The sequence below is a fragment of the Myotis myotis genome, unplaced genomic scaffold, assembly GCF_014108235.1.
Source record: "Myotis myotis isolate mMyoMyo1 unplaced genomic scaffold, mMyoMyo1.p scaffold_m19_p_12, whole genome shotgun sequence".
Classification (NCBI taxonomy): Eukaryota; Metazoa; Chordata; class Mammalia; order Chiroptera; family Vespertilionidae; genus Myotis; species Myotis myotis.
The window spans coordinates 57,848,475-57,866,388 of NW_023416316.1; the positions used below are offsets into that span (position 1 = coordinate 57,848,475).

The window sequence follows — 17,914 nt, forward strand, 5'->3', positions numbered from 1 at the left end:
AAAATGGGTCCTTGGGATGTGGTGAGTTCCCTGACATTGGAGCCAGTCAGGTAGATCTGAGAGACAGTTAATTTGGGGTTGTGTAACATATATTTCTTTATTGTGTAGGAGTTTGATTAGATTAGTTTCCCAGTCCAAATTTAACTAAAAAACCACATACTTCAAGAACAAAACATAAGAGGACTGGCAGTATGAGCTAAAACAGTCATCACTGAGCAAAGTGAAAGGAAGGGAACCAGTATAAAAAATCATAGTAAAAATGTATTTGGTGAGAGGGAAAATGTGATAGTTTCTAAGGCCCCTTTGATTTCTGACTTTCTGTAACTAAAACCTAAGTATGCAGGTCAAGTCACTGGCAACCAGACTCTCACTCAGAGGTTTTTAAGCTGAGTACTATGGCCTCCCCAGCCCCAATTCTGGTTTGGTAAACATCTTTAAGAAAGCAAGCAAATAAGTTGATTGCTGGGCCAGGTCACAGTTGGTGCTGGCTTTAGATTTGGTTGTAATAATGCCAGATGAAGTCTGGGTCTATGTGCATAGTATTGAAAAACTTAATAGTCAGCACCACTCAGGACACAGGTTAAGTGAGAAAGTGATGTCAAGGACCAAGGGTTAACACGGTAGTGAGTCTACTTCTGGCCATATGTATCTAATGGAACTTTGGTCAGAGAAGGCCAGTACCATGGACAGCTCTTCAAAGTGGTGGTGTGACTGCAAAGCCCAGGGTTTAGCTTGGGAAAATTGCATTCAGGTCCTGGATCCGCCTCTTCCTAGATAAAGGTCAGTACTATGGAGAGACAATGCGATTTATGCAATTCTCAATTTAATCATCTGAAACATAGCAATACTACCTGTTTTTCATAGTTCTTGTGTTACACAGATGATAAGTTACAGGTATATCAGTTATACAAATTAAGGATGTTAATATTGTTTCAACCTTTCACTTTTCATCATTGACCTTTATTCACATGTCTTATGAAAATTGCTAGATTCTTCTCAATGTATTAAATAAGAAGTAAATAAATGGCTAAGAGAGACCAGGGTACTGTAAGCAGATATACACTTGATTGGTGAGAGAAGGGAACTAGGATATACTGCATATCTCGTAGGTTCTGACACATATCCTTATATTTATTATGCCATTTAATTTTCATAACAATTCTGTGTACTTAGCAAAAAGTAGAGGAACCAGTCAATACTATGGCCTTCCCTCATATCATATTCTTTTTATTACTACTGCCGGGATGAAATGAATGGTATCTGCTATACAAGGCCAAAGTAGTGGTAGAATTCAGACTCTTGATTTCTCCAAGAGTGATCTCTTCTAAAGGAATTAAAGACAGAGAAAGAAAGGCTAAGGAATACATCTCAGCCCCAACAAGGTAATATCAGAACTTCTATAGCCAAGAGACAGGACCATGCATCCAGGAGCCCTTTTAGAAGGAAGTGAACCAAGCTCACTGAAATTCACAGATTGTTACTGAGGTTGCTGTAGGTCTGGTCATGGTGGGGATCCTTCTAAAAACCCTCAACCAGTGGCTATTAAAGGAAATGAGAAATCATACTTTGATATCTGTGCATGATAACTCTTATATAGTAATGTCTTATTGAAAAGGGCCTAAATACCTTTACAGTTAGAGGAATGGAAATTTTGTGTCATTAGCATTTGATATCCATGCCTTTGATGAAACCAAAGCAATTTTCTTGTGGCTCCCTAATAAATTTTTATTAGACTTAACCTGAATCTATTTCACAATAGATAGGGCATCCAATTTTTTTATGAACATGAATTTTACACTTAGAAAATGACCATTTGCTTGGGTAAATGGATGAATATACAATGTATGATAATGGGAATTAATTGAGGGGTACAGAAATGCCCTTAATCATCTTTCCATATAGTTTATCTTATATATAGAAGAATATAGACAGCTACAGGGAGCATTATAAGATGACTGTACAAGTCTTTTTACCTGAAGATCAGCTGATCTTTTTTCTCTCCAGTTTGATAGATGTTTGTGATTTCCTGTTCAATAGCCCTTGAGGAATAAGTTGAAGAAGTAGTAATTTTCTACCTAGGGTTGTATTTTAGATTCATTATCAGAGGGAGAGGATTATTATATGGTGCTGTTGTCCCTCAGAACTTTCAAAAGGAAAATGTTACTGACTAGATAGTTATATAATGATTTATATAATAGAAAGAGCAGTGGGGTTGAAATCAGAAGATACATGAGTATTTGAATTATTTTTTCAAATCTTATCAGGTAAATTATTTAAACCCACTGAGCCACAGTGAAAATGGGACTGCCTGCCTATGTCACAAAATGGTTGTGAGATTATTCTAGATGATATTTGTGAAAGTGCATAAAACTTGTAAGAGAGATTTTTTTAAGGAAAATTTATAATAATTCTTTTTGGTTATTTTCCACAGAAAGTGAGTGAGAAGGTTGGAGGAGCTGAAGGAACCAAGCTAGATCATGACTTCAAGGAGATGGAGAGGGTAAGTCTTCACCACACAAAACTCCCATTGTTACAAAACTGCCCAGCATCCTAAGAGGAGAAAGGAGAAAGGAAGGGGAAAATGTCCTCCACTGGTACCTGGGAATACATTTGTTATTCTTGAAAATTCTCTCTTTTTTCAGTGTCTTATTTTAAAACAGAAAATGTGAAGTATCCTGTCATCCCTTTGTACTATCCCAAGAACAGAATGTCAGTGAAGGTGAAATTCCATCATGTGCTTTTCCTTGTGGATTTTATCATCACTTTTCCAGATAGGGACCACGTGGAGCTGGCATTGAAATGTAGGGAGGTGGGAAGAAAGAGAAGGTGGGGAAATGGTACCTTGAATGTTTTGGGGAGAAATTCAGTCACTTTCTGGCTTCAGAAGACATTCCCTACAGGACCGTGCCAGCCATAGGAGCAGGGCGATGTGGGGAGAAGGCCGTGGTGGGGCCCATCCCACCCTGACTCTCCCTCTTCTTCCGCTGCTGGTTGCACAAGCCAGGTTATTGCTTGGAGCCTCTATGTTTCTATAAATATAAGAAGAGAATATGAATCACTTTTTGAGGGACTTTTATTAAGGGTGAAAAATAGTGTAAATCCTTTAGCATTCTGCCTAAAAGTTGGTTCTCAATAAGTGAACCTGGAGGTGAACAGCATATCCCATTTCCTTTTCCTTGTGACATATTGCCATAGTTTCTCTTTTTCTTTTCTTTCACTTTGAGACTGTTTTTAGCAAGTGATACTTAGGCTTATGGTGAAGAGTGTGTATCGCTCTGTGCAAAGAATTATTTTAGGTGTTTAAATCGCATATGGGCAAAGGACCTGGGAATACAAACCCTGTCCTTGAACAGAGAGGATTCAAAAGCCTGTGATGCCTAGAAATCATATTTTTACTTAGTCCGTTTGAGTTCCAGTAGGCTGCCTCAATTTTGCTATTTTTGCTCTTTGTGGGAAGAGTCCAACAAAGACAATGTCTGGATATTCTCTGCCTCATGTTTTTTCAGTTTTTCTTCTAATGAGTTCATCGATCCATTTAACAGATTCTTGTTTTGTGCCTCCTGTGAGCCAGGCGTGGAAGGTATGGCTGTGAACAGGATAGACAAGGTTCCTGACTGCATGGAGTTCTTAGTCTAGTGGGAAAGGAAGACTATGGACAAATACCAACCAGCGTGGCAAGGGGAACGAGACGTGGCACTAGGGAAGCTTAAAAGAGAGGAAACTCAACCACACAGAAAAGACTTTCCTGTTTAAGTGAAGATGCGGGGGATGAGTGAGAGTTAGAAGAGCCTAGTGTATTCTGGTGCAGGGAACAACAAATAAAAGAGATTAGGACACGTTTGAGTTCCTGAAAAAAAGATGAGTTGCCAAGAGACAGTAGTCTCGCAAAATGAGACTCTAGTATTTACCCAGCTAATCATTCTAAGTTCTTGAGATGGACGTCACTGATAGGATAGGGACCCATGAGAGAGGAGATTTAATATGAGTCCTCAGTCCCAACCAGGAATCTGGGAAGCCAGCCTGTTACGCCAAATGCCTGACAGCCAGTCGCCCCCACTGGATTGAAGCTGGCATTGGTCCCCATTTCTCATCTCTGGACAGTTCTGAATGCTACCTGGTCATCAACCAGAGCTGGTAGCCATGGCTGTTCATAGTTCTGAAACAGTATTCTACCTATTCTTCTCCTACAGCATCTGAATCTCCAGACACTGACACACCTGCTCAGAATGACTTGAGTCTGACTTCACCCCCTGTAATATTTGAGTTCTACGCTCATTATGAGCAGCCATGCAAGTCTGTTCATTTGCACCAACCTCTGTCTACATCTGATCTTCCTTAGTCCTCTCTTATCCTTTGATGTCTCCCTCCACCCTCACCCTGGAGGGAATTTACAGTATGTCACCTGGCCAGTGCCATGTCATTGATGACAGATTAGGCAGGTATTTAGGAATTTAGAGCTAAGGAGTCAGAATTTGAGTTCTGCCTTTATCTGCCAGGATGAAGGTTCGCTGCCTAAGCTAAGACAACTGATTTTTGTTTCTTAAATTATAGTAAACAGAATAAGAAATTTGTAAAACAGAGTAGAGTTTATAACCCAACAACTAATGGAGGTTTTGAATCCATTCTAATCTTGCAAACTAATTGAAATAAAAGAGGATTTTGCAAGTATTTTACGTCAGGCAAAGACCCAGACATCCCTCGAGTCTGAAGGTAAGGTTTATTTCTCCTATTTTCTAGAAAAATAATGAGTTTCTGGAGGTTTATTTCAAAATCTAGATATTCCTACAATAAAGTAAACACTTAGTAATCATTTGAAGAGCACGCCTGTGGTTTTGTATTTGGCTTTATAGCTATGTAAATTGGGAGATTTAGATTTCAGTGCAGTGTGGAAATTTGTTTTATTCCATTTTATTTCACACATCTGTTGTCTATCTGTGGCTCTATTGAAAATTTTATACTTTTTACCCAAGCTAAATTTGCAATAACAGTAAAGTTTTCTGTGGTAATTAGAAAGCACATACTTTGGATTTAGAATATCAAATATTTTATCGCCTGTTAATATGTTTATTACTCACAAAAGTGTTTTAGCTCAATATTCCCAAGGCTACAGAAGAATCATCCTTTTACAGTCAGCTTTCTGATCATAAGGATGTGGAGTAGAGAGCTTGTTCAGCTGTATTCTCAGAGGAGCAATTAGACAACAGAATGAAATAAATTAGAGGTTTGCATCAAGCAGCACTACCAGGAGAGAGAAGTAGGGATTCCTAGAAGTTGTTTCTCTAATCAGCCACCGCAGCCACTCTCCAGCTAAGATGCAGTGAAATTACCTTTTGTGTCAGTCAGTCCCTGCAGCGTCCCCTCCCACAGCTGATTGGGTGAATTCCTGCCGTTGTCTCTGCCGGAACCCTGCCCGGAACCCTTTTTCGCCTCCACTTAAGTGCCTTGCACCGAATTGTTTCTGTGTTCACTTTAAATGGCATCTGTTGCTTACCAGCTTCATTAAACACAAACACAATTTCTTCTGTGGCGCAGATATTGCGTGTGAAGAGCCGCAGACTTTTTGTCAAGCGGAAGTTCTAGAATTTGAGGGAACTCTTGTTCCTTCTCAAATCTCCACCGGTTGCCACAGTGATTCTGCGTTTGTGTGTGTATACTTATGTTCATTAATTCACGAAGGATATCTGTAAATGCCAGGCATTGTGCTGGACACCAGGAATACAAAGACAGTTAAGGCACAGTTCCTACCTTCTAGGAGTTTCCAGTTCTGATGGAAGAAGTCGGCACATGAATCAGGGGCATGCAGGGCATAGTGCTTGGTGTCCTGGGGTGATGCCCAGGGAAGAACGAACTCAGGCCAGATAGGTCAGTGGGAGCTTCCTAGAGGAGAGAGCACCTGCGCTAAATCCTGGCGTTTCCTCATGGCCCTGCACATATGGGTAGTGCAGCAGTGCAAGCCAAGGGGGATAGTGTCTCACTTGGCAGTCTGAAAAGCATGCTGGGAAATCCCTTCCGTTGAAACCGGAGGGGCATTAGGGTTAGAAATGTGATTATAGACCATTTTAATAAGAAAGGAATGCTTATTAAGGGGCAGCCTCAAGTTGAAAGAAAAACGGGATGTTGAGAAAGAAAAGAAAGAATGCCGTTTCTGAGGAGAGTGAGGAAGAGTGGGTTGTTTGCAGAGAGGGGTGTGGGGAAAGGCTGATAGAAGGTCCGTGGTCATTATCTTCATACATTTTATTAGTCATTGGGTGGGGAAAGGTTAGATCCTATCCAACCTTAAGCAATAGAACTACCCGTTGATGGTAGAAACTGTGGGGAGATAGAATCAAGCTCAACATAAGAAAGAACTTTCGACTGTCGGCGCTGTTTAAAAAGAGAGAGAGAGACTGAATTCCCCATCACTGCCCATGTTTAAACAGAGGCTAAACCCACAGTTCTCAGCTGCAATGTGAAACACACTGAGTATCATCTCTTTCGAGGCTTGTGGCAAGTAACTTGTTACTAATGATGCCACTTTTTAATAACATCACTCCAACGTGAATTTTAGTGATTTATCTCAAATGGGAGAGAAAAGAGTAAAGTCCCAACCAGCACATGAAGACTGACATATCCCTGCGTGCACCCGTGGACGTCTGTCACGCCCATGACTTTGTCATAGGTGTAGTGATAAAAGAGATCATGTGGATTTCTGCACTAAGATACTCACTTTCTGCATGCTCAAAGTCACTAATCATCCGAGAGATGCAAATCAAAACAACAATGAGGTACCATCTCACACCTGTCAGACTGGCTATCATCAACAAATCAACAAACGACAAGTGCTGGAGAGGATGTGGAGAGAAAGGAACACTTGTGCACTGCTGGTGGGAATGCAGACTGGTGCAGCCACTATGGAAGACAGTATGGAGTTTCCTTAAAAAACTGAAAATGGAACTCCCATTTGACCCTGTGATCCCACTTCTAGGAATATATCCCAAGAAACCAGAAACACCAATCAGAAAGGATATATGCACCCCTATGTTCATAGCAGCACAATTCACCATAGCTAAGATCTGGAAACAGCCTAAGTGCCCATCAGTAGATGAATGGATTAGAAAACTGTGGTACATCTACACGATGGAATACTATGCTGCTCTAAAAAGGAAGGAACTCTTACCATTTGCAACGTCATGGATGGAACTGGAGAGCATTATGCTAAGTGAAATAAGCCAGTCAATGAAGGAAAAATACCACATGATCTCACTCATTCATGGATAATAGAGACCATTATAAACTTTTGAACAATAATAGATACAGAGGCAGAGCTGCCTCAAACAGATTGTCAAACTGCAGCAGGAAGGCCGGGGAGGGTTGCGGGGCAGGAGGTAGGGGGGTAAGAGATCAACTAAAGGACTTGTATGCATGCATATAAGCATAACCAGTGGACATAAGACATTGGGGGATAGGGGAGGCTAGGGGACTGTCTAGGGCGGGGGGATAAAATGGACACATATGTAATACCCTTTGTAATACTTTAAGCAATAAAAATTAAAAAAATAAATAAATAAATAAATAAATAAATAAATAAATAAATAAATAAAAGATACTCACTTTCTGGTGAAGAATTGTAAGATGGGAGAGAGCCCCCAATAAGGTATCTTTTTGCTTATCCTGAAATTTAGGGGAGACAAATTTCTTCTCAGTTATGTTTTCAAATATCTTTCCAAGCTAATATTCATTAAAGGTGATGCCCAAAAAGATTAGCAAGAGCCCTTTCTGATGTGGCTCAGTAGGTTGGGCGTCATTCCATGCACCAGAAGATTAGCAAGAAAATGCCTGGGGGCACTCTCAGTCAAATGATTCATTTATTTTTGTTTTTCAACACCCTGTTGGTTAATCAGAATTTCTGAATAAATATGATGACTGCCAAATGGCAGAGGTACACGGACTCTTCAGACCAGTAGGGAACTATTAAGAACATTGTATTGGACCAGCCTGCATCTGGCTGCCAGAGAAACTTCTGCAGGAAGCTGCTTCATCATGTCTCTCTGATTGGTTTCATTAGGTGTCCTCATTCAGGGTTCTTGTTGCTTTACGTGAGCGTGTGTGTGCATTCTTAATATGTCTATTCTCTTCGGTGATAAAATTTAAGAATTTGAAAAGGTTTTAGTTTTCCATTTGACATTTAAACGTTTTCATTTTGGACAGACGTTGTGGGTGCTGATTCATCTATTTATTACTGATCCTTAAATCCACACACTGTGCTCCATTTTCAGGTGTGTATTTTTTTCTTCGGCTCTGTTCGTGTGTCCCTGTGACCGCATCTGGTGTAAGGCAGTATCTGATGGAATGAAGTTGTATGTTTCAGTCCTTTTGTAGCTCCACAAAGAGTGCTGTGTTCCTGTGGATGATACTCAGATGCCTCAAAACAATAACCCCATTCTAGTCAATTCAGTGCCTTTCAGTTCTCTTGTATCTTGTCTCTAAAGACTGAGGCAGCTGGCGAAATGACCAGCCTCATTCATAGATCAGCATGACATACCGTAATGAAATGAGAACCTCAGCATAGGGACTGGCACACTTTTTCTGTAAGTATATTAGGCTTTGTGGGCCACGGGGCCTCTGTGGTCTCTATTGTAACTCCTCACTTTTGCTGTTAAAGAGTAAAAGCAACTATTGACGCTGTCTAAACAATGATGTAGCTATGTTCCAATACAATTAATCTAAGAACACTGAAATTTAAATTTCACATGATTATTATGTGCACTGAAAGAGGAGCCTTCTTTTGAATTTTCCCAACCATTTAAAAATGTACCAAAGAACTTATATACGCATATGCATAACCCATGGACACAGACAATAGTGTGGTAGGCCTGGGAGGGCCAGATGCAGAGTGGAGGGGGTCAGTGGGGCGGGGGGAAAGGACATCTGTAATACTTTCAACAATACAGATGAATGTTAAAAAACAAAAATGTAAAAGTAGGTACTGTCCTGGTGTTTGCCTGCTGGCCAGTGTGCCAACCCTTGCCTTAGATGAGGAAGAAAAATGTTACAGTGAGGAAAGAGGTTTAGAGAGCTATTTTTCTCGCTACCCAACATTGTAAAGTATAACACTGCACAGTGGAGGAAGACATTTCTGACTCTAAAGTACAGTAGACCCTTGAACACACAGTTTTGAACAGCACAGGCCCACTTATATGCAGACTTCTTTCAATAAAACCCTGCACTGTCTCAATCCACGGTTTGGAGTTTGAGGATGCGGAGGGCTGACTGTATGCCTTGATTTATGTCATTTCATACAGGGGACTTGTGCGCCCAGGGATTTTGGTAAATGTGGGATGGGGGAGGGGGGGTTCCAGGAAAACCAATTCCTCATGGATACCGAGGAATAAGTTAAGTTTGGGGGGAGTCAGAAGTTATATGCGGATTTTGACTGCATGGGGGATTGGTACCCCTAACCCCTACGTTGATCAAGGGTCAACTGCATGGACATTTGCTAAAATGTTGGTATTGAGAAAGTTGAAGGAAAAGGCCAGAAGAATATATGCCTACACTCTTACCTTCAGGGGGAAAATTATTTTATGTAGAGTTTTTATTTCCTGTATTCAGGGTGTCCCCCAAAAATGTCTGCACATTTTAGCAGCTGATAGCTCAATTTTGACAATGAAATCTACTTTAATAAACACTGCCTTTATAATTATTTGAAGTGTGTATATATTTTTTGGGACTCCCTATATGTTTAGAGTTCACTTTCTCTAAACAGCTTTCCCTAATGGCTTCCTACCCCTATCCAGACAAGATTAGTTACAGAAATGGAGGCTCAGGGGCTCATTAGAATAGAAGTTGTCATTGAGGACACATCCAAACTTACTTTCAAGTAATAGGAGACTTTGGGCCTTGAGGAAAGCATTAGCCATGTGTCATCAGTTCAAAGTTAAACTCTGCTGCTCTCAACTGGGAAAATCTCTTGCCAGTTATAATAAATTACTTAAGTGGAAATCTTGGTTTGTGTGAATTACGCCAGGCCAGTTAACAAGAGGATATGTGCTGGACATTGCCAAATTAGTTTTATAAATAGCTCTCTTAGCAAGTGCCTAACAAGGCACATTCACGGTTCTCCCAGGGTAATGACCCTCAGCCTGTCCCCGGCTGTCACAGTGTGGCTTAGTTTAGTGAAAAGAGTCCTGACCTTGTTAGTGGGGACAGAGACGAAAAGAAGGTAGAAATTGGCCAGCCTCCTTCCTGCGGGTGGTCACTGGACAGTTCTGTTCCTCTAGAAACTCTTGGATCCCAGACCTTCAGGACTGCTTTCTCCCCATCAGGGCCACACCAGTCCTGTGACCTCAGGGAGTTCATTTCCCTTGTCTAGGTCCAGACTTGCATATGTAGGAAGTTAAGGCTTGGAGTAGATTCTGCACTCGTCTCTTCCTCCTGTGTTTATGAACTCTGTCTAGTGATTATCTGCCAGAGTAAAATCAAAAGGGAGAGCCTAGTGAATGATTTGCTAAGAGCTGTGTCCTGTTTGGGGTATGTCCTGATCATGCTGTATACAAATAATTGTATTGGATAAAGTTGTTTTCAGAGTTGGATTTAAAGTGAAGTTTATTTTGCACTGTGATCAAAAAGGTTTAGCCACAGCCCTGTACTATAATGATGTCTAGTTTAGGTAACTAGGAGTCTGCCTCTTTGGGCACAAAGTCTGTAAAGGTCTGGGTTGGTGTGGGCTCCTGCCTGGGAGATTTCTGTTAAATCACAGGGGATGCTGAGGTTGATTCTATTCCTGCTCCCAGGTGCTTAATCCTGCTCCGGGGACCACACTTAATGAATGCTCTAATATGGGTCTCTCTAGTGTGGGTGTGTTTCCCCTGAGAACACTGGCTTTTGCCAAGCTAGTAGCTTCTCTTTATGGAGCAGGAGTAGTTGGCTCTCTATTTACAGCGCCCAGAGGGAGAGGCAGTTCCATACCCAAAATGAGAACCACTTTTCATGCCTCCCTTGGCACCCTCCTTGCGGACCATTCAGGATTCACACTGCTGGCATCCGGCTTCTGTGGAGAAGCCTGTGTAACAGCGTGCGTGGGAGAGCCTCTTGCACAGAGGCCCAGGGTAGAATCGTGCTTGTGGGCGAAGTTTCCACAGACCTTGGGGATTTTCAAAGCACAAGCAGAGGATGGGGTGACAGGTGCTTTCCTCCTGGTCCTCTGGGGTGGCCACTGCCAGGTCCCCAAGCCTCATTCGGAGGACAGCACAAAGCCTTCCAGCCCTGACGGGCTCTCTCTCTTCATGATGGGAGATGTTCCTGTTTCCTCTCTTTTTATGAGGAGCATATGCTCTCAGGAAGTAGTGGTTAAGAGCATGGGCTCTAGAGCCGAAGCTGGGCAAGCTTCGTATCCTCTCTATATCTAGTTCATAGGGTTTCGGAGGATTAAATGGGTAAATATACTTAAAGCCTTTGGAACAATTTCTGACAAAGAGAACACTTTATGATGATGGTGTTTATCATTATTACTGAGTAGGGAAAAGGGAAAGTTAGAAATTGGTTAGCCTCCTAACATTGGATAACTTGAGAATATCAAATGGGTCGTGGAGAATTCTGGCACCCTCTCTTAGAAACCTTGACTTTTGAAATGACTTTCTTCCCATCATAGCCACACAAGACCTTGGGATACATATGACCTCGCATTCTTTAATCTTTGTCATATAGTCAGCAGGATAGCTGCCCTTTCCTCCCATCACACATGTAACCTGGACTTTCAGCATGTTTGTTCTGCATACAACCTTTGAATTCATTTTCATGACATTTTTTTAATTTTATTCTTTATTGATTAAGGTATTACATATGTGCCCTTATCCCTCCCATTGCCCCCCCCCCACTCCCCCGCTCATGCCCTCACCCCCTTAGTGTCTGTGTCCATTGGTTATGCTTATATGATCAACCTTTGGTTGATCTCTCCCCCTTCCTCCCACCCTTCCCTGCCTTCCCTCTGAGGTTTGACAGTCTGATCGATGCTTCTCTGTCTCTGGAGTACATACAGGTTGATTGGCATTTGCTGGTGCTGAACCGCCACGTGTGGCCGTAGAAGTCCTCATTGCACAACTCCAGGGGACCATTCTCACTTCAGAACTAAATTCTGCTTAGCACAGACTCAAATCCAAGACATGTTAAAACTCAATTAGACCAAAAGGACATGGCACAGGGTTCATATGTAGGCAGGCACCTTTTAAGTAGGAGTGTTTTCAATGCATTTTTATACCATGATGACTTCACAGGAGAAAGTGTTTTCCTCTTTTAATCCCAGTTATAGCAAACTTCTTTACACACACAGTAGTATGACTGACAGAGTTTGGTAAGTATTAAAAAACCAAACGAAAAAATAAAATCTTCTGGTGGGTTATGGCTTGGTTTCAGATAATGAAAGAGAAGGAGGCTTACCACATCCATGAAAGGATGATTTTATAAGGAGGCACAGTGATGATTCAGAACTTCTATACAATTGAGGGAAAAGCCCTTGAACTCCAGTTAACAAAACAAAACAAAACAAAACAAAAAAAACCCCAAAACAAAACAAAAATTCCCCATGCACTTAATTGATATCTGAAATTCTGTCATCAAAAATGAGTTCCTTTCACTCATACCTCTATCATGTTATATGCAAATATCATGGAGAAGAGGATACATTGATTCCCACTAGTCATTTACCTTCTAGAGTGAATGAATGGACCAGGCATGTTGGTAAAAAAGGATTTCATGGGGGAATGCAGGGAGGACCTAAGTGCAATGAATAACCTCTCCAAGAGACAGAGGATATGGTGACCAGCTGGATACCAATACTGACCATTCAAAATTGTTCGGGGGTGGGCTCTAGCACCAGGACTTTTATTCAGAATTAACCAAACGTTCAAGGACTGATTAGAAGTGTTTGAGCAAGATTTTTATATACTCAGGATGTTCTCAGCAGTTACATAAAAAACTTTCTGTCTCTTACTTGAATAAACAGTTGATGCTGCATTTTTCTTTCTTTAGAGCAGTGAAACTTGTCACCATTCCCAGCCCCCTACAGACGTTCAGTAAATGCCTTGGGGGTAGAATATGATTCCTTAATTCTGCTTGTTTAACTTTTATTTACATTTATTTTGTGCTGAATTTATTCCGGGGTCATAAATGCTTGTTTCTTCTGGAATATCTTTTTCTCCTGTGCAGCCTCTTCTGGTTTAGGAACAGTTTGCTCTTTTTCAGTATGGATCATCGCAGCCTGGCAGGGTGAGCTCCTGTTAATCCTGCTATGAGCTCTGTAAATCCGGGGCTTACCTGGGGATTTTGTTTACCTGGATGTGCTCAATGACCAGAACATCTACATCAAAAAATTCAAGTTCAGCATTGCTCTGCATTTTTAGCTCCTGTATTCTTCCTGGGTCATGGGACCTGTGTCCAGCCCCACCATTTGGCCTGGGCACCCCTACCAACCCAGCATGGCAATGTATTGTAATCTCTTCTGTGAAGTGATGTTGTTCAGAGACTTAGTGGAATTTTGGAAATGCATACTTTCAATGGCCTGGGCAGTTTCACCAATGTTCTTAAAGTGAACACAAAGATTTGAAATTCTTTTTTTTTTTTTAGAATTATAATCATTCATTCATTCATTCATTTTTATTGTTGGGGGTATTATAGATGTCCCCCATCCCCCCCGCCCCCCCCCCCCCCCGCCAGGCTCCCACCCAACCCTAGGCCTGCCTTCTTTATTTTTTTCTGGGTCAGTTGAATATTGAACCATTTTTAGAGATCATCTCAAGCTTTTTATGGGAAGAGAGGCTATCCTCCTTATTTTGCCAGAAGATAATGAAGTATATTTTGAAATATATTTTAGGAAATAACCAGTGTCCTCTTCAGATGAAGCAGGCTTTCCAGTCTGCAGGCTTTCTCAGTAGATCACATGGGATACAAAGCCATCCTCAGCCCCTCACCTTCCACTCAGGACTTTTCCTTACTTTGTTGTATTGCCAGTAGTTCTGTATCTTTGTCATTTAGAATATTAATTTTCTCATTTCAGAAAGTGGATGTCACCAGCAGGGCTGTGATGGAAATAATGACTAAAACAATTGAATACCTTCAACCCAATCCAGGTAAGGGGTCACTTTACAAGTTCAGGTATCCCTCCTGTAAGCTTCTCTTTGAGAGGCATTTTAGGTTTGTTGTACTTCTTCCTCAGCCCACTTTTCTGGAGGGTCACTGACTTCAGGTATAGCGCTTTCACCTGGGATGGGGGTACTTTTTCAGGCTCACATTGAAGTGACTGGGGGATTCTGTAGTATTTTATCTGACTGTGGCGTATTTAACAGACCACATTGTGTGGACGGCTTGGGTGGCACGTAATGCCAGGATAGCTGTAAGATGTTATTAATGCTACTTTAGTTTTCAAGGGATGATAAGAAAGAAAATTAGGATAATATTAAGTTAAGAAATAGTAATTCCCAGAAGGTGTGAAAAGATAGGAGGTTGAATAATTTCTGTGAAGAGAGTATTTGGGTTTCTTTTGTTTTGTTTTGTTTTATTTTATTTTTTATTAGTTAAGGTATTACAAATGTGTCCTCATCCCTCCCAATTAAATTCCCATCCCCCCCCCCCCCACTCATGCTCTAATCCCCCAAGAGTTTTTGTTCATACTGCTTCACTTCAGTCTTTAGAGCAGGGGTCCTCAAACTACAGCCCGCAGGTCACATGCAAATACAAATACTGTATTTGTTCCCTTTTTGTTTTTTTACTTCAAAATAAGATATGTGCAGTGTGCATAGGAATTTGTTCATAGTTGTTTTTTTTTAAACTATAGTCTGGCCCTCCAACGGTCTGAGGGACAGTGAACTGGCCCCCTGTTTAAAAAGTTTGAGGACCCCTGCTTTAGAGGGTTGTTTTGTTTGTTCGTTTTTTAAAAATATATTTTTATTAATTCCAGAGAGAAAGGTAGAGGGAAAGAGAGAGAGAAACATCAGTGATTAGAGAGAACATTGATCAGCTGCCTCCTGCATGCCCTACACTAGGGATCAAGCCCACAGCCCGACATATGCCCTGACCGGGAATCGAAATGTGATCTCCTGGTTCATAGGTCAGCGGTCAACCACTGAGCCATGCTGGCTGGGCTGGAGGGTCGTTTTTAATTCTGATTCCTCTCCAAGCACAGCACAGATCAGCATTTGCTCCTGCTAATGTGGTAGACCATGAGAAAAGGAAGTTACCATAGAGGTAATGGAGCTCTGCCTTGGAAAGAGAACCAGGCGAACCGGAGCCATCTCTGAAGGCATGAGGTGTAACAGAGCAAAGCAGCCGGCATTATCACCCTCCCCCTCCCTCTTCTTTCTGCACAGCAGTTTGTAACCTAGAGCAGCCGTGGGCAAACTACGGCCTGCGGGCCAGATCCGGCCCGTTTGAAATGAATAAAACTATTGAAATAAAAGACCGTACCCTTTTATGTAATGATGTTTACTTTTAATTTTTATTAGTTCACACAAACACTCCATCCATGCTTCTGTTCCGGCCCTCTGGTCCAGTTTAAGAACCCATTGTGGCCCTTGAGTCAAAAAGTTTGCCCACCCCTGACCTAGAGTATAGAGACCTGAAGCAAGGCTGAATGTATTTAAGTGAAATGCAATTGCTGTTTGGAAAACTGCTTACTCTTGAGATTAGTTTCTTTGAGAATTGCAAGTTGGGATTTCAGTATCTTTAGTGGTCCTAAGGGAAGATGGCCGGGCTTTGGACCAGCCTCCATGTGCTTTGAATAGTGAGCATTAGTGGCAAGAGATAAGAAAAGGAAAGGGGTGGGATAAAAGGAAGCAGGCCAGTGCAGTTGGCAGTGCTGACTAGCTCTCTACTGCCTCCTGCTGCCAGATGCGGTTTCATTCAGCCTTTGTTTACCTAGGATAGTACAGCTGTTTTGAAGATGAACAAACTCTGTGGAAATAACGTTTCTATTTTTGTTTTTCTTCTTAAACTACATCAGAGATGGGATTATGTGAGGAAGGGGAATCTACAAGTAATATAGTGGTAAGCTATAGGAGCCAGGCAATGGACCAAATGGTTAGAAAATTAGGAAAAGAATAGCAGAAATCAAGTTTCTAAGTTTTACCTAGAGCCTTCTTCATGACCTTTATATTCCACAGAAATGCAAGGATCTTTTAAATGTACCTGTAGTCCCTAGTACTTAAACAACTGTAATAAGTCAGGTTCTGAGAAGGGAACTACTCACCCTGCCTCGCCATAAGAAGTCATACAAGGGCAAGAAATGTCTATCTTTATCTTTACGTAGAACTTGGAAGTGCCCTTTGATTTCTTGGGATATACAGATGAATTGTGCTAGTAACTCATTGCAAAGCCAAATTAAATATAGGGGAAGGGAAGAAAAACATTGTACTTATTGAGCACTAACGTATTTTCAGCACCGTGCTCGTTATATACACAAAGCCATCTCTAAAAGTAACCTTTTTTTTTTTCTGATGGCAAAAGTAGAACACAGTTGAACAAATCATAGTATAGAAAAGGGATTTAATATCTACCGTGGTACTAAAACTCAGTGGGGACCCATCACAGTTCCTGTGTACAATGGAACGATGCTCTGCTGTAGGTAGGTACAGTCCCCCCAAATTCAGGGCCACCCAGAACCTCAGAATGTGACCTTATTTGGAAATAGATTTCTTTTCAAATGTAATTAGTTAATGATCTTGAGATTAACACTCATTCTGGAGTTCGGGTAAGCCCTAAATCCAAGGACTGGTATCTTGCTGAGACAAGAGGACACAGAGTTACCGGGAAGAAAGCTGTGTGAAGGTGGAGGCAGACATTGGAGTGATGCTGCCCCATGCCAGCGAATGCCAGGAGCTCCCGAGAGCTGGGAGAGGCAAGGAAGGATTCTCCCAGAGAGGCGCTGGGAGGAACCAACCCTGCTGACACCTTGACTTCAGGGTTTTAGGCCCTTGAACTTTAAAAGAGTACATTTCTCTTGTTTTCATTTGTTTGTGCTAATTTGTTATGGCAGCACCAGGAAACAAATACAGGTGGCTAGCCTCGTTTCATGCATGAAAAAACAAGGGCCAGAGAACTTAAGAAACTTTCCCAAAGTTATACATTTAGGAGGGGATGGAGCCAGGATGGGACCCCGGTGTGACTGCTTCCTAAGCCCGTGTACTTTACGGTGACGGTCCTGCCTCTGATGGGCTCACCTTCATTCAGGTGGGAAGGGACATTCGCTGTCAGAGTGGTGCAGCAGGAATTCAGAAAGGAAACAAATGGTGGGGTTGAGACATTTTTATTTAATTTTTTAATTTATTTTATTTATTTCAGAGAGAAAGGGAGAGGGAGAGAGAGATAGAAACATCAATGATGAGAGAGAATCGCTGATTGGCTGCCTCCTGAATGCCCCCAACTGGGGATCTAGCCTGCAGCCCTTCGGTCCACAGGCCAACGCTCGATCCACTGAGCCAAACCAGCTAGGGCGAGGCATTTTTATTTTAATAAAAAGGATTATAGGAAGAGGTAATTGGGGGACATTTACATTTTTAGAAGTGACACATTTTTAATAGAATGTTGAATGTGCTTTGTAGCTGCCAATATATTAGTTTTATGACTATTTGCAATTGAATGGGTATCTGCCATCCAGGAGAACAGTGAGGGCCATCACCAGGCAATCCCAGGTTGGTTCCAGAAAAGCAGTTACATATGGGCAGGCCACATGCATATGCAAATAAGTGTCATCCAGAAGAGTTCAGAACAACACAAAAGTTCATAGACTCATTCTATAGAATGTAGATCATCTGTGCTTAATTTGTGTATGATAGATATGATTTCATTCCTCCATGGATTTCTTGCCTTGAGAGCAGACACTGGCTATGGTGTTCTTGAAAGATGCTGGCAGGTCACAGCCACTTGTTCAGAACCCAAATGTCCTTGAGAA

General features: G+C 41.6%; 1 protein-coding gene across 3 annotated transcripts in view; it reads left to right on the forward strand.

Annotated features, from left to right (window-relative positions):
* SH3GL2 (SH3 domain containing GRB2 like 2, endophilin A1) overlaps window positions 1–17,914 on the forward strand; it is a 179,994-nt gene that overhangs the window by 139,581 nt on the left and 22,499 nt on the right. For all 3 annotated transcript variants that reach the window (XM_036331228.1, XM_036331229.1, XM_036331230.1), the window contains exons 2-3: window positions 2,432–2,500; window positions 14,027–14,099. In XM_036331228.1, the coding sequence (XP_036187121.1) occupies window positions 2,432–2,500; window positions 14,027–14,099 (142 nt within the window). The remainder of the gene's footprint in view (window positions 1–2,431; window positions 2,501–14,026; window positions 14,100–17,914) is intronic.